The following is a 25,623-nucleotide window of genomic DNA, read 5'->3' as shown; positions in this document are numbered from 1 at the left end:
AGTTTTGTGGAGCATTACACCATACAGTCCAGCAGAGGGCAGGCTGAGACTGCTGTTGAACTCAAGAAAGTTCATTTGATAGCCATCTTCCTCCTTCATACCTCATCATCAATCTTTTGTTTTTTTCCATCTTTACTTTTACATGCCCTACTTCCTCATCTTGACAGTGGTCTTTTTTTCTTAGGCTACCGCAGACATTTTTCTCCACAGCAGTCATTTCACTGGCTGGCGTTTATACGATCATGGAGGGTGATTTGTTTGGTCTCTCTGTTTTCCCAACTGTCTCCATCTATTTCTCCAACTCTCTCCTGTTTTTCATCCATTTTTATACTCTCCTCCCTACAGCTGTTGCCATGCCCAAATCAAGAGTTATGATCACACACATCTGAACTCAGACGCGTGTTCTGGTGTGTACTCCACAAACACACATGACCACACTTTCTCATATGAATAATCACACATTTCTTTGCAAGGACACACCTCTGGTGTAAACTCTAAAATTGCATGTTAATGTTCTTGTACACATTAACACAGAAGCAGCTACCTCAACCAGGCTGTAACAGTCCAGGGTATTCATTGGTACAACTAAAGTAACTGCCACCTGTAGTGTTTCCACATTCCCTTCACCGTCCACATTACGATTTATGCTCCTGTAACCCTAGACAGCTCTATTCTCTGGCTCCCTGCCCAGGTACACTCTATAGCTGCAGCTAATGAACCATAGCATTGGTGCCAAATGGGACAACAGGGAATATGGGTAATATGGGCCAGGTATGGTGAGCTCCATTCCCAGCCCTCTGTGTGTGACCCTGGTAAGAGAAGGCCCATGTGGCTAGTGTACAAACACCATGCCTCCCACATCAACCACGTCCCCATCAACCCCCTCAGACCCAACCCAATTACCTCCATCCCTCACAGGGGCAGTACCCCAACACTATCCCCCTCACCTAATGCCACATTGGACCTCTCGTCCTCTTCAGGTTGGGTACGACTAGAGACTCCTGCACACTGAATACTGAACTAGGCCAAATGAGCTGATTATGTGTAATCCACCAGTATCTTTCTTTCCTACTCACTGTCCTCACAGGGCTATAAACAGAGATATCAAAGGTACATGATAAACCAGAGTGAACCCTTCAAAAGAGATCTGTAGGCTATATGTGCCATCATTACCAGTGGCATTATGCCAAACAATTGATAAGCCAAGATGGTTGAATGCAATTTGGGGCAGGTCAATGTTGAATGACAGTAACCACTTATTTGTTATTGTGAGGACGTACTATTTATTCTTTGCAGAACTAAGTCAATGTATGTTTGCCCTCCATTAGCTTTTGAGCCCCTCAGCTTACCTCTCCCCCAGCAAAATAAAAACAGCAGTCCTTTAGATGAAATAAGGGGAGAACCAGCAGGCCATAAATCACAGTCGTAAAAGCTGATTTGGTGCTAAGTGTCCCTTTTATTCACACGTCCATATTTCATACCAGCACTCTGCCGCTGGGAAACGTGACACCTTAATTGGTATAGGTTGAGGGCAAGGGAAAAAGGCATGGAGAGATAGAGACAGTGAGAAAGAGAAAGTTTGTGCCAGTCAGGGTGCATGAGACCTCACTAGCTCACTTTACCACTACTTTCCCCCTTTTTGGAGTAGGGACAGAGAGTGAGTTCTGTTTTTCGTATTTCAAGTTTATTATGGAGAGACAAGCGGATTGTGTGTGAATAGTACCATAGTAGATGTAAAAAGATAAATTAGGGGGTGAGAGAAGACAGGGTATAGAAATATAGACTGGGAGATAGAGAGACTTACAGGAAGGGAACGAAGGGAAAAACGAGAGCGAGTGAGAGAATGTTGTGAAAAGCAGAGGAATGTGTGTGTGAGACTGGGCCATCCAGTGTGGGAGGCTATGTCAAAGCCCCTCCTGGGTAATTGGCTCCAGATGTGGGGCAGCGTGGCTTCTGCCAGTGAGGCGTCAGGGCCGCGTTAAGGGCTCAGCGAAGTGCTAAGGGGATCGGAGGGAAAGGCAAATGCACCCCCCACTTCCCAAAAACAGCCTGCTCAAAGCCCCATACTGTGCTGTTCACTATTGTGGCCCCCTTTCCAACCGAACTTCCCCACCTACCCAGCCCTCTCTGTCCAAGGCTGCTAAGGGCTGTTGGAGACAACCATTCTGCTCTAAATGTAGTAAGCAGCTCATTGTGCTCTCCTCTTCTAATGTTTCTGTGAAGTCATGTGGAATTATCTTGACCTCTTTAATCTGGTCCTATTTTACTATGGTGACAGCATTGCTTGAATCAGTCTATTCTACATTATTTTTCTGCTATTGTGTCAACTATGACTGTAGTGAGAAAGCGAAAATTGATCAGCATGGAACCCAATTCTACTGCCAAGGCTTCACAAATGCATTCTGTTGACATTTGGTTGGTGTTGAGCGATGAACTCAGCATTGTCTATCTGTTGCAGGGATTGATAAAGCACTTGAGAGGACAACTAGGGGAAGTGGAACTGGAGGGCACTTTATCGAGCAGAGCCCTGACATCCAGTAAAGAGAAGGCCCTGCTACATTCTTGTTTGTATAATAAGGGTTATACACACAGCCTGTCAGCCACAAAGACAATACAATGATGTGTTTTCAAGATATTTACAAGAAACTGCCTGTTGCAATGTGAAAAAGTAATGTTAGCTTCTTTCAGCTTAACCTTCCACGTATGCTTTTGTGATCGGTGTATGTCACTCACTTGACAAAGAGGCTGTTTTGAAAAGGTCTGTGGCCCTGAATCTTCCGTCAATTACACTGCGGGAGCCTGCTGCCAGATTTACATACATTTAACTGAGTGTCAACTCTTCAACCCAGAGAGAGAAAGAGAGAGAGAGAGTGTGTGTATACACGTTTTACTATACTTGTGAGTACCAGAAGCTCTCACAAGAATAGTAAACCAACAAAAGTTCAGAGAAGTGAGGACATTTTACCAATCCTCACTTGTAAAAAGGCTATTTTAGGCTTACGGGTTAGGGGTTAAGAAACATAGGATTTTGAATGGTAATTATTTGATGGTCCTCAAAAAGTCATCACAAGTATAGTAGTGTGCGTGTGTGACCAAATTTGATTGGTCCATACCGGACCAAATCTGAACCAATCATAGACGTCTATTTTAACCAAATGTTTCACAAGTAGAGTTCAGTACTGTACAGAACAGGAGAGTACAGTCAAGTAGATATGTTCCGTACAGTACACTACAGTACATACAGTTAATTAAACTGTACTCAGGTGTTTGGAGGATATATCCTTCAAACACCGGCTTCGAGGGCATTATCACTTTTATACGGGTTACCAACATATTCAAATAATGATTGACATATTTTCATGAACTTTATTTTGATGAATTTATTCATACTATTTCATCCTTCCACAAGATATAGTCATGACACAAATCTAGGGTTGCTACCCAAGCCGGCTAGTCATTCGTTCTATCGGTTCAGTTGCCAGAGACGCGACCCAGTCATTCAGTCTTTTTGTTCTGCATATATGGACGTGACTCAATTTTCAGCTGTTTGAAGCTGGTGTACAAAACCAAAAGTAAAAGAAGCAAAAACAAAAGAAACTGAGGATGGATTACTCCACAAAACTAACCTAAATGACAAGAAGGAGCATGTACAGAATGAAAATATTAGAAAACATACATCCTGTTTGCAATAAGGCACTAAAACAAGAATGCAAAAAATGTGGCAAAGAAATGAACTTTTGTCCTGAATAGTCCACAAAGTGTTATGTTTGGGGCAAATTCAAAACAACAACAACAACAACACAGTACCAGGAGTGTAAATTGGGTATGTCAGAGTAGGTCAGTTGCCATACACTAGCTCAACACCATCAATTTAAAATAGGCTACTAAAATCATTCCAATCCATATTTAATAAGGCAATTGCAGTTTAGCGGGATTAGTGGCTGGCTTTAGGACCACGTGGGTGGCGAAGAGCTGACTGGCAGGCTTCAGTATATTCAAAAAGTATGCAGACCCCTTGACTTTTTCCACATTTTGTTATGTTACAGCCTTATTCTAAAATTGATTCAATAAATAAAAATCCTCATCAATCTACACAATACCCCATAATGACAAAGCGAAAACAGGTTTTAGAAATTAAGGAATTGTCCGTTTTTTATTTTTTATTTTAGGAATTGTCCGTAAAGCTCCAAGACAGGATTGTGTCAGGGCACAGACATGGGGAAGGGTACCAAAACATTTCTGCAGCATTGAAGGTCCCCAAGAACACAGTGGCCTCCATCATTCTTAAATGGAAGAAGTTTGGAACCACCAAGACTCTTCCTAGAGCTGGATGCACGGCCAAACTGAGCAATCGAGGAGAAGCGCCTTGGTCAGGTAGGTGGCTAAGAACCCGATGGTCACAGAGCTCCTAAAGGACTCAGACCATGAGAAACAAGATTCTCTGGTCTGATGAAACTAAGACTGAATTCTTTGGCCTGAAAGCCAATCATCACGTCTGGAGGAAACCTGGCACCATCCCTACGGTGAAGCATGGTGGTGGCAGCATCATGCTGTGGTGAAGTTTTTCAACGGCAGGGACTGGGAGACTGGTCAGGATCGAGGGAAAGATGAACGGAGCAAAGTATAGAGAGATCCTTGATGAAAACCTGCTTCAGAGCGCTCAGGACCTCAGACTGGAGCGAAGGTTCACCTTCCAACAGGACAAAGACCCTAATCAAACATTTCTGGAGAGACCTGAAAATATTTTTGGGGGACAGCAGTGGCTTCTTCCATGGTGTCCTCCCATGAACACCATTCTTCTTTAGTGTTTTACGTATTGTAGAGTCTTCAACAGAGATGTTAGCATCTTCCAGAGATTTCAGTAAGTCTTTAGCTAACACTCTAGGATTCTTTTTATCCTCATTGAGCATTCTGCGCTGTGCTCTTGCAGTCGTCTTTGCAGGACGGCCACTCCTAGGGAGAGTAGCAACAGTGCTGAAATTTCTTAATTTATAGACAATTTGTCTTACCGTGGACTTTCTTTTAGAGATACTTTTGTAACCCTTTCCAGCTTTATGCAAGGCAACAATTCTTAATCTTAAATTTTATGAGATCTCTTGTTCGAGGCATGGTTCACATTAGGCAATGCTTCTTGTGAATAGCAAACTCAAATTTTGTGAGTGTTTTATGGGGCAGGCAGCTCTAACCAAAATCTCCACTCTCGTCTCATTGATTCGACTCCAGGTTGACTCCTGACTCCAATTAGCTTTTGGAGAAGTCATTAGCCTAGGGGTTCACATATTTTTTTCAACCTACACTGTGAATGTTTAAATGATGTATTCAATATAGACAATAAAAATACAATAATTTGTGTATTATTAGTTTAAGCACACTGGGTTTGTCTATTATTGTGAAGATGAAGATGAAGATCATGTCAAATTTATGCAGAAATCCAGGTAATTCTGTGTTGAAGTAACAATGTTTATTACAACAACAGGGCAGGCAAACGACAGGTCAAGGCAGGCAGGGGTTGGTAATCCGGAGTAGGGGGAAGGCACCAGACGGCAGGCAGGCTCAGGGTCAGTGGCAGGCAGAGTGGTCAGGCAGGCGGGCTCAGAGTCAGGACAGGCAATGGTCAAAACCAGGAGGGTGAGAAAAGAGAGACTGGGAAAAAGCAGGAGCTGAGAAACAAAACGCTTGTTGACTTGACAAACAAGACGAACTGGCACAGACAGACAGAAATCACAGGTATAAATACCCAGGGGATAAGTGGGGAAGATGGGCGACACCTGGATGGGGGTGGACACAAGCACAAGAACAGGTGAAACAGATCAGGGTGTGATATTTACCCCCCACCCCCTCTAGAGACCGCACCTGGCGTCCTACCTGGATACATACCTGGTTGAGCGGAGTGTCGGCGTTGGAATTCCGAGATGAGGCCTGGGTCCAGGATGTCCCTAGCGGAGACATAGCACCTCTCCTCCGGGCCATAACCCTTCCAGTTAACCAGGATCTGGAATCTGCCCTGAGGTCGAATCTTCGGGAGATGTCTCACCCTGTACACCGTTTGGCCGTCCATGCGACGGGGGAGAGGGGTAGGCCTGGAAACAGGAGACAAAGGCCTGTGAGACATGGGTTTAGATCTAGACACATGAAAATTAGGATGTATACGGAGGGTACAGGGCAACAGAGGACAAACAGCAGAGGGGATATTGATTTTGGAGCAGGGGGGAAAGGTCTCGGCTTCCGGGGGTGTAGCTACTGGACTATAGCGGTGTGTCAGCGCAACCGGCTTAACCTCCTTGGGTACCGGTCAGTGTTTTGGAGGTGAAGTGGCCCGGGCCTTACTGAACCCCTCCCGGAGGTCCTGGTACTCCGTGGGAATGGCAGAGAGGTTCAGGGCAATTTCCAGGCCCCCAGGAAGACGTCCCAGGGCAGGCTGAGCTGATTTCAGGCAACGGGCATGGCAGAACGGGATCCAGCCCACGATGGCACCAGTAGACCAGTCAATCGAGGGATTGTGTTGCTGGAGCCAAGAGACCACAGGACTAAATTAACAGGAATTGGATGGTCTCGCTGTGGTTCCCCGACACTCGTAGGTTGATGAGGGTGGTATGGTGCATGACCCGGCCTATAGAGCGCCCGTCCAGTGCTCTAACATCCATGGGAATGGAGAGGGGTTGAGTGGTGATGCCCAGCTGGGACGCCAAGGTAACGTCCATAAGACTCATTTTGGCCCCTGAGTCAATGAGTATCTGGAGAGACTTGGACTGGTCGCCCCACAGCAGGGTGGCGAGTAGAAGGAGAAGCAAAATGATCCTTAAGAAAATTATCCTCCGGTGTCCTATCAATGAGCTAGGTCTCTTGAAGGGACAGGTAGACACATAATGACAGTAGTACCACAATACAGACGATTCTGAGTGTTAAGTCTGCATATGTGTTTGCCTGGAGACAGCCTAGCCCTGCCGAGCTGCATCAGCAAGGTAAGAGGCAAATCGGCGGGCTTCGGAGGCTCTTGGAGGAACTCGGGTAAGCTTGGATCCTCTCGGGGACAAAGACGCTGGGGAATTCCGGAGTTCATCAGATGCAAGGTGGGATCCTTGAGTGAGCGATTGGGACCGCAATCAGACCTCTTCTCCCTCTTACATTCCCGTAGCCGCCGATTGATCCTAATGGTTAAAGCGATGAGTGAGTTGAGATCCGTTAGTAGTTCCCAGGCTGCCAGCTCGTCCTTTACTTCCTCCGATAATCCGTGCAGGAACGTGTCGAACAGTGCTTCCGGGCTCCAGGCACCCTTCGCTGCTAGCGTGCGGAAATCCACTGCATAGTCTGCCACACTGAGGGAGTCCTGCCGAAGCTGGAGTAACTTCCGGGCAGCCTCTCTCCCGGACACCGGAGCCTCAAACCTTTCTCACCTCCGTCATGAATACCTCCAGACTGAGGCAGACGACAGATTGTTGCTCCCACACCGCTGCCCAGGCGAGTGCCCTCCCGGACATAATAATGTGTAATAATGTACACTATCTTTGAGCGGTCTTAGGGGAACGTAGAAGGCTGCAGCTCGAAAACGAGGGAGAACTGGGAGAGAAAGGGCCGGCAGGTTCTGAAATCTCTATCGTAGCGCTCCGGGGGAGATAAGCGGGTTTCCGGGAAACCGGGGTGACTACGCTGCTACCAGCCGGGTTACTGAGGGGCTGGGGGGTTACCGTTGTGGTAAGCTGCCTGGTAAACAACCCATGGAATTGCTCCCACAAAACGTCCAATGCTAGCTCATGACGTTCGGCCACGTCCTGGAACCCTTCCATCAGACCACAAAGGAACCTTTTCGTGTCTACCAAATGAGAGGGTGTTGCGGAGCTGGTCCAAGTCTGCTGGGTCAGTCATGGCCAGTTCGTACTATAACGTTTCAGGTAAGACCCATGTGCAGACTGTGTTGAAGTAATACCGTATGTAATAGTGATATTTCAGTCTTTTATGTTTAATACATTTTCTAAAATGTCTAAAAACCTTTTTTTGCTTCATCATTATGGGTTATTGTGTGTAGATTGATGAGGGAAAATAACTATTTAATTAATTTTAGAATAAGGCTGTAATGTAACAAAATGAGGAAAAGGTCAAGGGGTCTGAATACTTTCCGAATGCACTGTAATTTGACAGTCTGGCTGAGAGCACTAAAGGTACTGCAGACGCACACTGGCGTAGCACCCCCCCCCCCCCCCCATAGAAAATCTATGGCAAGACTTGAAATGGCTGTCTTGCAATGATCAACAACCAACTTGAAGAATTTTAAAAATAATAATGGGCAAATATTGTACAATCCAGGTGTGCAAAGCTCTTTGAGACTTACCCAAAAAAGACTCCCAGCTGTAGTAACTGCCAAAGGAGATTCTAACATGTATTGACTCAGGGGGTTGAATACTTAACTAATCAAGATATAATGTTTTATTTTTCATTTATTTAAAAACAATGTTAACATTTTCTTCCACTTTGACATTCAAGTATTTTGTGTAGATTGTTGACAAAAAATGACAGTTAAATCCATGTTAATCCCACTTTATAACACAACAAAATGTGGAAGTAAAACAAATATAGACTCTTAGCTTTCATTTGACACCCTATTTGATATGCTGCTATGAACTTCACATGTTGGTGGCATGGATCTTTTACATGGAAATGCCCTAATATGACTGGAGTGGTGTGCATGAGGGGACAACTGTGGACTTAAAAGAGTCCTCAGTGAGGAATGTTCTTAGTTTGACGTGAAAAGCATGGTTAGTGATATACCATGTAAATCGATTGGGGTTGAAGATGGTCTGGGGGATGGAGAGAAGCAAGGAGGAGGGGTTAGAGGCAGCAGGATGACACAGTGGTTACGAAAACACAATCTGTGGTGACACTGTCAAATTACATTATGTAGAGATCTATTATAGTATTTACAAGTAGATTCAGACTGTTCTCATGTCTGCGTGACATTCCACAACCATAATGTTAGAATAATGAAAACTCACACCGCCACTAGGAGAAAGTATAATATCAGAAAGTATTACAAGACTTCTTCTCAGTGCTGACTTTGAATAGGTTGTAAAGGTGAACAGTAAGCAGATGTCTTACAGGACTTAGATCTACTACAGTACCAGATGTTGTAGATCTGGCACTGTGACTAAGCCACTGTAGTGAGCCTATAGTGACCGCTCCTCATCTGTTGCAGGAATGACCAGGAAGTGTGGCACTCAAGCAGAGGTTCTGCTCTCCCTCATGACCACGCTCTCAGAGCCAACCACTGATCATCCTGGCTACTACCACACACCCTGTTACACCATGACTACCTAAGGAAACCTGGACTGTCTGACTATTCATCTGTCTGGCCAGGACCTGTCTCTTCCTACTGGGAGGACTACAGGACATTATACTGTGTCCCTGTGGGTTTACTATGTATCATTACTCAGTTCTGGGAATAGGAATACAATGAACTGGAATTCTTAGACTTTTGAAAATATTTATTTAAAATGTGCATGCATACACACACACACACACACACACAAACAGAAGGGTCAGAATAGGGACATGGAATAAGAATTGGTGGTGGTACCTCGTGTCCCGATCTCCAACAACACAAGAAAGAAAAAAAACTGACAGCTCTAAAAATGGGGCAAGCTGCGGCTGCCAACAGAGGTTTAATTTAAGCCCTGTGTTCCCTCCTCCCCACTCCATCTCTCCTCCGTTAAGTCCATTAAACAAAACAAAAACACTGAGGACACAAGCATCAACCCTCCATTAAAACATCTCTGGTCTGCATTAACATACAGCTCAAACTCAGGGAAAAGCTTGGAGAAAACTTCCGCATTTGGTTACATCCCTCTACCAAAGTCTATGTATACAAAGCACACAATGTCAACAAGCAGTGGTAGAGGTGGAGTAGAGGCTGCTGTGAGCTTGGTCAAACACTAGATGGTGCTTCTGTTCAGTGATTGAGGAATATTGGCAACTTACTCTATACTGGTTCCTTTGGGAACATAAGACATGGCCATCAGTGTAGTGATGTTCCTGATTATCACCATTTCTGTGAAAACCTGTATGCTGACCAACAGACAACAGTGGTGACAGATAGCTATGATCTGTACAGCTCATATCTGTTACCATTTAACAAGCCTGTGTTTCTGCTGCCAAGCGTTACAGAACAGCCTCTCTTTGCAACCAGTCGCCAGACAAGCAGACAAAGGATTACTTTTGTTTGATCAGTTCACTGTGGAAATATATCTGTGTAGTTATGGGGCAGATGAGAGGAGATGAGGGTGTCTATAAAAATATCTCAATTGCGTACTCAATTTCTCAAACCTCATTGGATGAGAAAGCCAGATGTCCCGCCCCTCTTACCTTCTCCTCCAATGAGTTTTGAGGCGGTGGTAAGGCATATGCAATTGAGATTCTCCCCTTGGTTTCTATAAAGCCAAACTAGGAGATCCTTCCTCTGGGGTGTAAAGCCTGTCATAGGAAAGACACTGGACTCACTGCTGAGGTAGACCAGAACTAAACCACATGTGAGCTAAACTAGCAAATCTCTACCAGAATACTCCAGCAATGACACACCATGTCCTCCCTCCCCTGACGATAGCAAATCTCCCATATTATTATAATAGTCAGTAAACCATCTCCCTGGATTAGGGAGCCTCCTAACCCCTGGTTGGGGGTGTGAGGAGTGGGTGGACTCCTGCGAGGCCTGGGGACCAGAGTACTCCATTCCTCAGATTAGAAGCATCAGCCAGAGGTTCCAGAGGGTGCCAAGAGAATCCTAACAGCATCATGATTGGAAAAGTACTGGGCATTTGGCTTTCATTAGCTACAGACCCCAAGCGCTACACTGCAGAGATTGTCCCAACATCAATAAAATGCATGCAAATACATGGTAGAGTGATTATTATTCCACAGTAAAGGAGATCACAGCAGTACTCAATTAAAATTCCAAAGTCAATTATACAAATCACAATGTTTCCCTTTTATTTTACAATAAATGTATCATGTAATACAACAGCTGATAAACCATTTTCATGTTTTAAAACCAGGTCGATGTAGGATAACTTTTCTACGATTGATACCTGAGGTGCGGTCGAGGAGTGTATAGTATATTCACTAAACACAGAGCAACATTAAGTAACTGAAAATGACATGATTGTCAGAGAGACCATGTAAACTACTAATAGATTTATTTTATACAGCACTTTAATTTACAAACAAGAATCTCAGTCTCTGAAAGCAAAAACTAATTTAGGGATCTGGCAGTTCATGGTCTTCCACAGCTTCAAATGATGTAGAGTTACAGCGGTCCAGGGGTGTCATGCACCCATCATTTTAGAGGGGGCACTAAGTACATGAGGATATGCCTATTTTTCTGCATGGGTTATGTAAGCATACCTCTTTACCTGGTGTCATTTACCTGTTGTCATTTTGATGCGTGTCATTCTGACTTTTGTATATCACACATCTCGATATGCTGCAATGACATGCCTAGGATATTACACCAGTACATGGGATCATATAGGCACATATCATGATCATTATCATAAGGTGCCAGATTACATTTAAACCAAGTATTTATCTATGTCTTGTGCTGTCTTGTATCCTCCTGACTGGTGGTGCTTTTTTTAAAGAAACTAAATATGCTTCTCTGCATCTTTGCCAAAATCTGGGTAAAAGATTGAAAGGAATGTGAGTCTTATTCAATACATTTAGAAATTGCTTGCTTTTCTAAAGTCTAGCAACCTTGCCAGCAGGCATTCCAGCTAAGATGGTTAGATAAGCTACTCTAATTTGACTGATAACTAGCTACCAAGTGAATTCAGGCTGTGGTTGGTAGATTGGGAACCTATCTAGCTTGCTTGTTTAAGCTAACTTCATAAAATTGTAGGTGGCTAGTATTACAGCAGAAACAAAATATTTTATTTATTCAACAAGGAGTCAATAGGCTACATAGCTTGTCAAATTAATTTATTAACATACCACCTGCAAGTCCTATCCATCACTGGCTCTATACTTTGCTCCATGGTTCACCTTGGAAGGAACCACTTACTAGTCCACTCAGTTTGCCCCCTCTGTCAAATACTGCTGACAGATCTTTTTAAAAATTAAGATAAAACATGGGCTTAAAAATTAAGTTGTCATTAACTTAACATCTGAAAATTGACAGATTTGAGGCACATGCCCTTGTGCCCCCTATGAGCATGACGCCTCTTGTCTGGTAATTGGTCGGTCTTCAACATGGTCAGCCCCAATAAAAGAGCTTGGCTCTAAAGTGTTATGAACGATTTCTTAATCTTGTCAATAATGAGTTAAAAAATAACAGTATGAATAGAATAACTTCACCGACTCCGATACTAATACGTCATCCCACATTCAAGAATACGTCATCCCACATTCAAGATGTATTGCCAAGTGTACACATTGTCCATAACTAAAAAAGGCAACTCTGAAGCTTTAGAAGCACTATAGCTAAAAGGTACAGTTCACATAAAAGCACAAGAGCAGCACTGATTGTATGGGGGTGTTGGGCAGTCGAATGCTTTCTGAGTCTGGGTGAAGTGTTGCAGTGATCTTGTGGTCATGCCACTGACCTGTGTTGCGGTCAGTCTTTTGTGGTCATAGAGTTCTGTTGTGCTGCCTAATAGTATTTCTTTGGCATAATTCTCCCTTTAGGCTCTATGGAGCAGAGCTGTGGGTGGTCTAGTTCTGTTGTCCTGTTCAAGGGTTCTGTGCCCAGGTGACCACGATGACACACAGACTGAGCAGTCCCACAAACAGGCCGAAGATCAGCAGACATACAGCCTGGGGGAGGGGGGTGACATCACCTTAGTATTAAAGTATATACAACCACAGGTAGTCATAATCATTACATTGCCAGATGATATTGTAGAATAACTATGAATAGATGGCTATATATATATATTCAATAGTGGTGTTGTTTTCTTGAGTCTCCAGCCATTACATATTCCTATTTTCTATGAGTTGAGGCTAAACAACTCTAGTATGAGGATGAATTTGGGAAGCGTGCACTTACCCCGACAGACTCCAGAGACTTGAGCGGCTGGTTGCTGAGCCGGAGGTAGAAGATACCCGGGAACACAAACAACAGGCAGGTCGACGTGGTCGAGCCTGGAGGATGCAGAGACACAGGCGGTAAAACATCTCAACAGCTCAGAACATACAGTACACACAATATACTTAACACCCAAATCAAACTACAGATTAAAAGACAGTCACCCTAAACATGAGAACATTAACCAACCATTTGAAACCCATTTAGCTGATAAGGTCCTAATGTATGAATGCAAATGGTACAATAATAATCCCCCCCTCAAAGAAAACCTCATTAGTTAAATGACTAAACACCTACCCACAACCCCAAACACATTCCTGATGTCAGGGACAAGGATGGCCAGCAGCATCACCACAGTCAGGATCAGGAGAGTAGAGAAGATATGATACACCCAGGAGAGAGGCCTATCTCCACAAAACAGCACTGACATTGCCTTCCGGGCCTTTAGGACAGACAGCACAGGTTTAGAGCAGTCATACAACTGGACTCATTAAAATATGGTACTGTGATTGGAGGCAAGTCAGATAACTTATGGGACAGACATGTACATTTTTGGTCATTTTGCAGATAGAATGCCCCAACTACTCATATGGAAGTATGAGAGAGTAAGCAAACAAGCAGACGCAGAGCAGTAGTCTAAGAGGGGTACAGTACTTACAGGGAAATGGATGAGGGGTACAGTAAGCAGCACAGCCAGCAGGATGGCCAGACGCACAGCCATCACCAAGACATCACGCGGCAGGTACGTGTCGTAGCTTAGCAAGAGCTCCGAGTCCACGTGGCCTGTCAGAGACATAGCAGAGCTCGTCCTAATATTTCTTAATTCCATTACTTTTTAGATGTGTGTATTGTTAGATATTACTGTTGGGAACACAAGCATTCTGCAAAACCCACAATAGCATCTGCTAAATGTGTATGCAACCAATAACATTTATTTGAGTGAAGGACTGGTCCAACATTTTGGAAGGAGGGGGAGACACCATGGACTTAATAGTGTCAACCAGCTCTCTTTCTGTGAGGTGTCACTATCCGCTTACTGTAGAAGGTGAGGTAGCCAAACAAAGCAGAGATCAGGTAGAGCAGGAAGCTCAGAGAGATGCTAACATTGGTCACATTCTGCATCCTCTTCTTACTGGGCCTAAACACACATCAGGAGAGGGATTTATTATTTCAGTATACATACATTTAAAAAAAGGCCCCACAATACATACATGATAACTCCAGAGGCCATGATCATTTCCATAGCAATATGCTGTGAATGTAAACAGGAAATGACTTCCCACTCAGCCTTGTAGTTTTTCAGAATGCTCATCAATAGACAGAAACATAGCACAATGGTATTCAAGAGCAAAAACTTCAGAAAATGCATCTGGTAGAAGTAAATACATCTACATACATACATAAATAAAGAAAAATTACCGCATTTTCATGAATATGACTATATAATTGTAAAGCCAGTTCAAAAAAGCATGGGAGACAATACGGAAGTAAAGCGGAAGTGGATGTCACTTTCACATCCTATTTGTCCAGAAATATATACATTCAGTGAGGAAGGATGAGGATAAACGGCGGCTGAGGTTGTTATGCTTGATTAACAACAAGACAGAGAGCAACCCCATGCAGGCCAAGGGTTGTAGTAAGGACATTGAATACACAGGTATATACAGTATGATGTGTATGGGATGTGTCAGGCAGGGTACTGACCGGTCCATCTCACTGTAGATGGGCAACACGGCAGTGTGGCAGAGGAAGGAGAAAGCCAGGGTGGGGATGGTGTAAGCACTCTGAAACACACATCGATCATTCACCACACTGCAGTCATTTAGGCCTTAGCGGTTTATACGGTAACCCGGGGAGGGGTGAGCAGTTTATACGGTAACCCGGGGAGGGGTGAGCGGTTTATACGGTAACCCGGGGAGGGGTGAGCGGTTTATACGGTAACCCGGGGAGGGGTGAGCGGTTTATACGGTAACCCATGGAGGGGTGAGCGGTTTATACGGTAACCCGGGGAGGGGGAGCGGCAGTGTGCGGATCTAGTAGTTGAAGTTATAATAGTAGTCACTACCAACAAAACTGAAGTGTGGTAATGTCACACACGTGCTGTTCCATACACTGCACAATCCTGCACTCTTAATGATTGGGAAATGTCACCAGTGACCAACTAAGAACTAGAGACAGACGGTGCCATTTACTGAAGCGCTAAAAGAGCCATAAGACTGCTTCTGCAACTGTAATCATTATACTGCACTACTTATTGCAGCTTACCAATTATTATATAGCTTCTGTGTTTTATGGACTACATATCCAGGGTTGATGGAGACAACTTTTCAACCAATGCATACATACCTTACTGGAGATGACAAAGAGTTTGGGCGTACATTCCGATTCCGAGGAATTGGATACCTGGAAAAATGTAATGAACAGATAAAAATGCAGCAAGGTTAAAGCTATTCCATTCTTATTCCATGTTCAGCCACCTTTCAGGTGGCTGAAAGGTGGCTGAACATGTGAGCGTTGTTGGGGTAGATTAAATTCCAGTCATGGCTGTGGAGAAACGTAAATAGCAACCATTTAAAAATGGACCCAAATCCGTGACTGTGTTCAAGGAAGCAATAGCGCTGCGCTTATATCCAATAAGGTCAAAGGTCACTTCCTTGCACTGGCAAGGCCGTAGGTACTTCCTCCCCTCCAGGACTGACACCAATCACAGTGCAGTGTTCCCTCGTCTTCGTCATACATAACTAGCTCAGTCAGCCACCAAAGCCTCCCATTCAGAAACTCAATCTCCAGGATTGTGTCCTATGGCCTAATCCTATAGCCCTGAACCAGGCCTGCAGTAAAGCGCACAGCCTTCAGGTCAATGTGACCAACAGTATTTGGTGCGTGTGGCCAGGGCAGTTTGCATTGTGGTTGTTACCTGGTTGATGCTCAGGGTCAAATTGCTTGGGAGGGGGCAAGGGATGGCCGACTTCTTGACCACAACCTGGGAAAGAGGCAACAGGTCAGGTGTATTATGGAGGAAAAGGAACAAGTCCTTTACAAGCATAAGATTTGAACTGAACTCACCACAACTGTAAAGAAGAGAATGAAGAGGAATGCAAGGCTACTGGTGTAGCCCAAGAAACCTAGAGGGTGGAAGGAGAGAGATAGTGATATACACGGCCATCAAAGATTCAGGGACAAGAGTGCCAGATGACGAGACCAAACCAGGCCACTCACCAATCTTGGGCAGCAGAGCCAGAGGTAGAACCACACACACCGTCATCAGAATCAGCAACGTTTTGCCATCTTCATACCAGGCCCCCCTACAGAGAGATGGTCAGAGAGGATGAAGGGAGAGAGAAAATATTTTCTGTTTTCATAGAAGAAAGTTGATATCTTCAGAACCGCCAGTCTGATGCTGAAGACACTAATGGGGAATCTCCCTCTCCCCTGAACAAAATAAGTGTCTCCATTTCATGCTCAAATACAGCGAGACAGTCTCATCATGTGGTATACATTAAAGGCTTTAACTCTCACAAACCATAACAATTATGTAATTCACATGCAAACGTTCTGTCGCTCTGTCAGATGGGGCCAGATTTCAATCGCAGTTTTTTTTTCTGAGGGCGAATAATATTTTCCTTTGCTGAGGGATAGCCTTGGCCGTTTATTCAGAAGGCGGGTGGTGGGTAAGCGAGGGGGGGGGGGGGGGGGGAGCGGTGGCTCTGGCTGCTGTGTGTTGGGAGGGAAGGAAAGGGACGCAGTGTGGGGTCATGGGGGACTGGCTCCAGGGCTGTTTATGGGGCTCCCAGTATCAGCAGCACCTGCTCTGACCACATCAACACCAAGTGACTCGTTTGGCAGTTTCACGGCTCCTGGATTACCATAGTGGCCCAAAGTCTTGTCTCTGTCTGCACGGGGTGGACATTCCTTAACAGGATGCCATGTAAACAACCACTCTGACCCAAACGCCTGTCTCAGCTCAAACCTAAACCCTTCCCTAGGACAATCAGGTTACACTACTGTTCAGTTCAGAACCGTTCCTCTGCTTCTACCCACACTGCTGCTGACAAAGGGAAGCCCACTGACTATCTGGAGGATATGGATCAACCCTGGTTGGATTACTCAATAGAGAGGGGGGAAAAAAGTGTTGAAATGCCCGTGAAATGTGGTATAACAAGCTGCAGGATGGGACTGAGTTGACTAGCTCTGCCAATGAGTCCATCTCCACCAAGTGTTGGAGATTAGCATAAATCTGGTCAATGCAGCAGAAGCCCATCCCAGCTGTCCATGACCATGTCTGGCTTTGTTAGTTGCCTTTAACAAGTGCCCATTGACTTACTGTAGGCAGTACATAATTCACTACAGACACGACTCGAAGGCTCCAAAATAGACTACAACTGACTGCCTTTCACTCTGGGATACCAAGATAAAATGAGGCTGCAAAGGGGAAATGCTTTTTAATATGAATCAACTGGAGTATTTAGCATTTAATGGGCTTCAATATGAGCGTGTTAACATCCCAAAGCCACTCATCAACAACACAGTTTTGTTTCCCTCAGCACAGCCGTAATTAAAATGGCAAAACTGATATCCCGTTGTATCGCTCTGATTCCAGGGAACATATGCAAGAGATTTGGGGCGAGGGAGAGCCTCTAATACAAAGCAGCTGTGAGAGGAAGAGACAGATGTTGACGATTGGGCCAAGACCAGCCACAGCTATCGCTCAGCTCAGTGTGGCTGGTAATAAATTGATAGAAGTTACATTCTAGGACTTGGACTTCTCTGTGGGCTGTTCTCAGGAGGTAGGGAGGGGAAGGGGTACCTCTTCCAGGCAGCCAGGCCAAAATGAAGGACACTGATGGAGTCTGAGGAATGGTTCTCAGTCAGTCAGTCAGTCAGTCAGTCAGAGGTACAGTTCCTCCATGTTACACAACACCGCAGGCTTTCCTCCAAGCCCTGCTAGACAGTGTATTGTGGTTTGGTGACATATTTCCTCCACATTCTTCATGTGATCTTAGCTGAATCTGATGCCTGGCTAGGTATGAGTAGTTAATTCCAGGTTTAGCTGCCTTGTGGTTAGAATTCTCTTAGTCTTATGTCAGTTATTTGATCCAAATCTGCTCTAAAATGGCATTTTACCTGTGTCAGGTCATGTGATTAATGCACCATATGGACAGAAATAACTGTTAGTGATAAGGCAGCTAAACCACAGGAGGAATGTCTTGGTAACTAGTCTCTTGTCTGTTTGAATAAAAGGTCTACTCATTTGAATTGAAAATGCAGGAAGTGTATGTATACCCAGAGGTCTCTGGGCTCAGGAAGCTGGCGATGGCTGCAGGAAGCTCTGTTTTCAAGATGAACATGTATGACGACATGGCTGGGGAGGAATATCAACAGAGACGCTCATTAGAGTTACAACCACATTGCTCACACACAAGAGCAAATATGCTGTTCCAACCAAACACAGGTCAGACAAAGGTTTAGAATATTAGTCCACATCTCTCCAAGCTGACAGAGGTGGGGCAGCAGACTCCGGGGATCACCCAGCTAAGCCTAAATTGCAGACACTATGCAGATGTTCCCACTGCAGAAGCCCTGTCAGGGCAGCCAGAACGGAGAGGGAAGGAATACTAACAATAATGATCCCTGACACTAATCCAGGTATTTCTCCTCCTGCTTCCTAGGAAACAGGATATTGTATGAGTCTCATGAGCCCCAGAGCCCACCCAAACTCTTCTGACAGCCAATCAGAGGCCAGGCTTTAGGTCACTTCCTGTGGGTCAGACTGCCCACCCCTAATATGAGAGAGCGGGGCAAAGGGACAGAGGGTGAGAAGTGTTCAGGTCAGGGTAAGTGAGAGAGTGTTAGTCAGTTGCTATGGTTAAGGGAGGCAGCGTTATGGGGATTAGGTTGGGGAACGAGGGAGGGCCAGGGCTAGCTGCCTGGACCAGACTGCCCTGGGGCTGGACTTCCTGTCTCCTTTAAACTAAACTAACCTGTACCCTTATCCCTACTGAGCCACTAATTGTTTTCAGTAGAAAACGATTCCAACACTACTGCCCACACAGACAGACACACGCACAGATACTCATTAGGCGCCTATCAGAGTCGCACAGATGAAATTAACACTGTGCCTTTAACAGTGTATTTTCTCATAGGATGTGAGGTAACCCCAGCATCAGATGACAACTTGTCTCTGCCCTGGCCTTGATGAAGTGCACTTAGTGTTGGCATGCTTTACTATAGGGGTGCCAGGAATCTCCCTTCCTCAGACATAATAGCCCAGTGGTATGGCTACAGTGTGTGATATTCCTTGCTCACACATTCCCTCGGAGCTCAGTTCAGCTCACAGACACTATGGTAAATACAGTACATAACACCTAGTCTGGAGTTTAGTCTGACGTCTGGCATAAGGACCACAGAACCCCGACCTTCCTTATGACCAGGCATGAAATAGATTGGCATGTCCATACAGACTAACATGGGGAACATGATGGAATTGTTTAGAGTCATGCAGTCATTTACAGTAAGTAGACAACGACTTCCACAAGCCAGACACATTGGTAGTGGGGAATATACACTGCTCAAAAAAATAAAGGGAACACTTAAACAACACAATGTAACTCCAAGTCAATCACTTCTGTGAAATCAAACTGTCCACTTAGGAAGCAACACTGATTGACAATAAATTTCACATGCTGTTGTGCAAATGGAATAGACAAAAGGTGGAAATTATAGGCAATTAGCAAGACACCCCCAATAAAGGAGTGGTTCTGCAGGTGGTGACCACAGACCACTTCTCAGTTCCTATGCTTCCTGGCTGATGTTTTGGTCACTTTTGAATGCTGGCGGTGCTCTCACTCTAGTGGTAGCATGAGACGGAGTTTACAACCCACACAAGTGGCTCAGGTAGTGCAGTTCATCCAGGATGGCACATCAATGCGAGCTGTGGCAAGAAGGTTTGCTGTGTCTGTCAGCGTAGTGTCCAAAGCATGGAGGCGCTACCAGGAGACAGGCCAGTACATCAGGAGACGCGGAGGAGGCCGTAGGAGGGCAACAACCCAGCAGCAGGACCGCTACCTCCGCCTTTGTGCAAGGAGGAGCAGGTGGAGCACTGCCAGAGCCCTGCAAAATGACCTCCAGCAGGCCACAAATGTGCATGTGTCTGCTCAAACGGTCAGAAACAGACTCCATGAGGGTGGTATGAGGGCCCGACGTCCACAGGTGGGGGTTGTGCTTACAGCCCAACACCGTGCAGGACGTTTGGCATTTGCCAGAGAACACCAAGATTGGCAAATTTGCCACTGGCGCCCTGTGCTCTTCACAGATGAAAGCAGGTTCACACTGAGCACATGAGCACGTGACAGACGTAACAGTCTGGAGACACCGTGGAGAACGTTCTGCTGCCTGCAACATCCTCCAGCATGACCGGTTTGGCGGTGGGTCAGTCATGGTGTGGGGTGGCGTTTCTTTGTGGGGCCGCACAGCCCTCCATGTGCTCGCCAGAGGTAGCCTGACTGCCATTAGGTACCGAGATGAGATCCTCAGAGCCTTTGTGAGACCATATGCTGACACGCACATTTGTGGCCTGCTGGAGGTCATTTTGAAGGGCTCTGGCAGTGCTCCTCCTTGCACAAAGGCGGAGGTAGCGGTCCTGCCGCTGGGTTGTTGCCCTCCTACGGCCTCCTCCACGTCTCCTGATATACTGGCCTGTCTCCTGGTAGCGCCTCCATGCTCTGGACACTACGCTGACAGACACAGCAAACCTTCTTGCCACAGCTCACGTTGATGTGCCATCCTGGATGAGCTGCACTACCTTAGCCACTTGTGTGGGTTGTAGACTCCGTCTCATGCTACCACTAGAGTGAGAGCACCGCCAGCATTCAAAAGTGACCAAAACATCAGCCAGGAAGCATAGGAACTGAGAAGTGGTCTGTGGTCACCACCTGCAGAACCACTCCTTTATTGGGGGTGTCTTGCTAATTGCCTATAATTTCCACCTTTTGTCTATTCCATTTGCACAACAGCATGTGAAATTTATTGTCAATCAGTGTTGCTTCCTAAGTAGACAGTTTGATTTCACAGAAGTGTGATTGACTTGGAGTTACATTGTGTTGTTTAAGTGTTCCCTTTATTTTTTTGAGCAGTATACTTATCTCTAAACATACGGCCATGAGCATAAAAAAAATATTATTTAAATCAAAAGCTGTTGAATTATGGTCTTTATACCCAAAAAAAGGAGAATTGGTGTACCGTATTTGTGTATGTACAGTATGTACCCTGTGGGCACAGTGGGAAGGTGTATTTAGCACAAGACAGAGGCACTTTCATTTCATTAAGCTAGTGGGTGGGGGTCTGAGAGCCCTAGGCCAGTGATTCCCAACCCTTTCAGTTACTGTACCACCAACTGAATTTTACTCTGCTTGGAGTACCCCTGAAGTACCCCCTCATGTGCATTTTACCAGTAGGCCTATGATCTCATGAGTTCTCAAGTACCCCTGTGGATAGGCCAAGTACCCCTAGTTGGGACCCACTGCCCTAGGCCATGTAGTAATTAAGGTCGATAGGCCCATCAGCTTTTGGCAGGGTAGATAAGTGTTTACCCAGAGTGAGCTAATTGCACCCCTTATAAAAGGACGGACGCAGGGGGGCATGGCAGTGCATAGGCCCTCTCGGACTGCCCCATGCTGGGACAACCACAAACATTTCAAAGGGCACTGCAATAATAATCCACTCAGCCCTGCTGCTAATGACTGGGCAAGAGAGAGCACCTAGGCTCCCATCTGTGTGAGAAGTAGGGCTGAGGAAGGGAGGGGGAGGTAGAAGTGGGGGCTCCCATTAGGTCTCATCACTGAGGGGTGGGATTATGAGGGTCACCATCTGAGATCAATTAGTGTGTTTCAGCCCCATATGGAAGGGGCAAGAGGGGACAGTGCCTTGAGGTTAAAGGTTATCAGGGACTCGGGCCAACACCAGGAAGGGTTGTGGTGCAGGGCCCTTTGGTTTCCAGCAGGAGGCCCAGTAAGACTGCAGTAAACACGAGTCAAATGAGCAGTTTATTTACTATTATTTCACTTGACCTTTATTTAACTAGGCATGTCAGTTAAGAACAAATTCTTATTTACAATGACTGTCATTGATGCCTCTTGCACCGAGATGCCGTGCCTTAGAACGCTGCGCCACTCAGGAGCCCTAAAAGGAGTGGAGTTGCTGGGGATTGAACCCGGGGCCTCATACAGATACAGGAAACATATCCAGCTTTACACCCTCCTCACTCCCGCCAGTGACACATCTGATACTGTGACATCATTGAGGCTAAACAGAGCCAGGTCTGCCTCACCGTAAGATGTTACTTCTCAATGGTGCTACTTCATTTCAAATGTTCCAACTGCAGGATGCAGAATTTAGGAATTTAAGAGCAAAGAAACAAAGCTGACCTTACCTCCAATGTTTTGGATGAGAATAGTGACTCCAACAAGAACCTACAAATAATTTAAAAGGGGGTTACTTGAATGATATTATTTCCGACGCAGGTACAAAAGTGAAATATCAGGGTTCATAACGTTCCATAACTGTGTAGTACTGTACTAGGCATACAAGTCAAGCTTCATGTCTTACTTCCTCCTTGATGGCAACAGTGAATAATATTTATTTTTGACTTATGATTTGTTATTTGGACTCACTTTGCCTGGCTTCTGCAAGGCTCTGCCTCCTAGGTCTTCATATGAGGTGATACCTATGGGAGACAGATAAACACATCAATCCACCATAAACAAATATACTGTACATTCTCTACATTCTCTACAGTTCACACCTAATCTGAAACAGGAACTATATGGAAGTGTACTATAATTCTAATTCCCATTGACATCTTATCTAAAACAACTCTCAGGAGAAAATATTGGTTGTAACCTACTCAAGATGACTGAATTAGAGGTGTGCCATCAACTGACTGATCATGTGGGTTTATTTTAGCTTGACTAAGAGATACGATGGAATGATCTAGATTGCCATTATTACATTGTCAGCCTAATCATGCTATATCATACAGATGTCTGACATGAGATCTGAAGGCCAGCTCACCTGTTTGATCACACAGCTTCAGCAGAAGGTGTATAGAGTAAGCTGCCAGACTGGACACTAGCAGCAAAAGGATACTGCAGACATGGTGGACATGGAGCCACATTCACATCACAGTGACATACATAGAGATACAGTTATAGAGCTTGTTTGGGAAAGCTGAGCACACAAAAAAGGATTTAAGAGCCAGCGCAATGTTTTCTTAAAAATATACCTGATGTGTTCTACTCACCAAAAGCCCACTATGCCTGTGTTGGCCATTGCATAGGCCAGGCCCAGGATGCCACTGCCCATGATGGCATTCATCAGGTTGAAGACCGAGGAGGTAAAGGAGGCCCCTTTTGCCCTTGGCTCCTCTGCTCTCTGGAGAGGTAGCGGAAGAGCGAGATAGATAGAGAGGGGGGGGGGGGGGGGGCATAAGGAGAGCTCAGTCAATCACAAATCAATATACAACTCACTACACAATGGCTTACTTTTACTTGAAAGCACAATTTCTGATACAAAACATAATCAAGAAAGGGACACAGACTGACTCTACTACTTAGGGGAAACCCTTCTGTGATACACTGGTGTAATGGTGATGAGGATCACTGCACTATAATGAAATGTAGGATGTGGGAATGGAATGAGGGATGAGTGTATTTGAGCCATAGCCTGCAGGACAGCTGCCTGAGCTGTGTATATTAAGGGTGATGCCTGGCTCAGCTTGGCCTCTCTATTAGGGAATACCCTGGAGAGATCCAGCCACAACCCTGGTGTCAGTGTCACAGCAAACAGGAGTTTGAGTCTGGATTAACATACACGTTTTTGGATCTGATATAGCCAAGGTTACAGCAGTGGTGGACAGGACGTGCACTATATATCCATCAAATCAAATGTTACCGGTCACATGCGTTTAGCAGATGTTATTGCGGAGTTCCTAGCTCCAACAGTAAAGTAATATCTGACAATTTCACAACATACAACACACACACAAATCTAAGTAAAGGAATGGGATTAAGAAAATATAAATATTTGGACAAGCAATGTCAGAGCGGCATATACTAAGATACAGTAGAATACAGAATAGATTATATACATATGAGATGAGTAATGCAAAATATGAACACATTATTAAAAAGTTTAAAAAATAAAAAAATATTATTATTAAAAAGTGACCAGAGGGCTAAACATGAGGCTATATGGGAACTAGCAGAGAAGCTCTTTCGGTGCCGTAGTAAATTGTCTGAGGTGCTCCAATTCCCATGTAGGTTCATTTGTTTCACAGCAATCAATCACCATAATGAGTAACAAGTCAAAATCAATCATTTTAAAGACTAGTGTTGCAATGCTTGACCTTATTAGGGGCCATTATTTTCTTTGTCATGACCTCTAAGGTACACTTTACAGTGGGATGTGTGAAAATGACAAATTTAACACACAAAAAATGCCAAAGAAATATGTAGCCTACCAGTCACTATCTGCTGGCTCAAGAAGAAAAACTTTTAACAAATCATTCTAATGGGATGCGTACAGTACCTCCCTGGGACCAAATCATTGTGAAATGTGGACTTTGCAATGGCAAACAGCCTGAGATGAGAATGTGCATGATTTACAAAGTGCTGAGGGAGACAATGCAAGTGAACTAAAGTGTCATGTGAGATAGAATTGTACAGATTGAGCATGTGATTCATATTCACTAGCTGGGTCCAGCCTTCTATTTGACCGATTCACTTTCTAATATAAACTCCCTAGTAGAGACCAGTTGTAGTAGGCTAGATTGGGATTGTAAACCGGTTGCCAAAAGTAACGTTACTGAAACCCAGACTGCCATTGTCTGAATGAACACAAGGTTATAAAACGTATGCCTCTTAATTCCTGGCTAGAGCTGAGTGCATACTTACATTTCCCAGGAGAGGGTTGGTCTCGCAGCCCATGTCATCCGCGGCGGCCCAATTGTCAGAATGGACGGTGGTGCCTTCTCCATTGATACTCATGTCTCCAGGTGACTTACCCACGAGCAAGGCGTTAGTAGAATGTTACTTTCAACAACCAATACAATAGATACCTCATCTGTGCAGTTTGAGGTGCCTGTTGACGGCAAACGCTTCCTTTAACCAATAAAATATGCTCCACTATGAGAAATGTTCTAGCTGTGTTTGCAACTTCTCACAGGTAATTTGAGGTGGTCATATGACATGAAAACACTTCCGCATGTATTAGTCGCCTTTATAGGTCGCACAACATTTCTATCAAATCAGAGATCGACAGTTCCATCTGACGAATCATATGGCTGCAAACAAGTCCACTAATGATGACATAAACATGTGCGCGTTATGCAGAGCCAATGTTGAGGTGATGAATGCGTTTCAATGTTTACGTTTGTACTAAATAAAGTAATCTTTCCATGCAATATCAAACAGTAATCGTTCAGTGTTGTGTGTCAATTATCCGCTTTATATTTGACATATATTGTCTGTTTTTCATTTTCCTAATGTAGATGTTTAGGACAG

General features: G+C 44.8%; 1 protein-coding gene across 1 annotated transcript; it reads right to left on the bottom strand.

The window, feature by feature from the left end:
* Positions 1 to 10,948: 10,948 nt before the first annotated feature.
* Positions 10,949 to 25,543, bottom strand: slc38a6 (solute carrier family 38 member 6). Its single transcript, XM_055865005.1, has 16 exons — positions 25,015 to 25,543; positions 23,364 to 23,494; positions 23,135 to 23,208; positions 22,735 to 22,787; positions 22,494 to 22,533; positions 18,350 to 18,428; positions 16,286 to 16,371; positions 16,133 to 16,191; positions 15,984 to 16,049; positions 15,413 to 15,469; positions 14,771 to 14,850; positions 14,104 to 14,204; positions 13,725 to 13,849; positions 13,364 to 13,508; positions 13,028 to 13,122; positions 10,949 to 12,795 (listed from the first exon to the last, which is right to left on the bottom strand). Exons 1-16 carry the CDS (start codon positions 25,105 to 25,107, stop codon positions 12,712 to 12,714), a joined length of 1,368 nt encoding a protein of 455 aa, XP_055720980.1. The 5' UTR covers positions 25,108 to 25,543; the 3' UTR covers positions 10,949 to 12,711.
* Positions 25,544 to 25,623: the final 80 nt, after the last annotated feature.

Source organism: Salvelinus fontinalis, chromosome 16 (assembly GCF_029448725.1).
Source record: "Salvelinus fontinalis isolate EN_2023a chromosome 16, ASM2944872v1, whole genome shotgun sequence".
NCBI classification, from domain to species: domain Eukaryota; kingdom Metazoa; phylum Chordata; class Actinopteri; order Salmoniformes; family Salmonidae; genus Salvelinus; species Salvelinus fontinalis.
This window is presented reverse-complemented; position numbering and strand designations above follow the sequence as displayed.

Excerpts from the sequence above, each read along its gene's own strand:
- slc38a6 (XM_055865005.1), bottom strand. The coding sequence starts at position 25,107 with ATGAGTATCAATGGAGAAGGCACCACCGTCCATTCTGACAATTGGGCC. Across the intron at positions 15,470-15,983 it reads TGACCCTGAGCATCAACCAG|GTATCCAATTCCTCGGAATC; the intron begins GTAACAACCACA and ends ACATTTTTCCAG. Across the intron at positions 12,796-13,027 it reads AGTCTCTGGAGTCTGTCGGG|GCTGTATGTCTGCTGATCTT; the intron begins GTAAGTGCACGC and ends CCCCTCCCCCAG.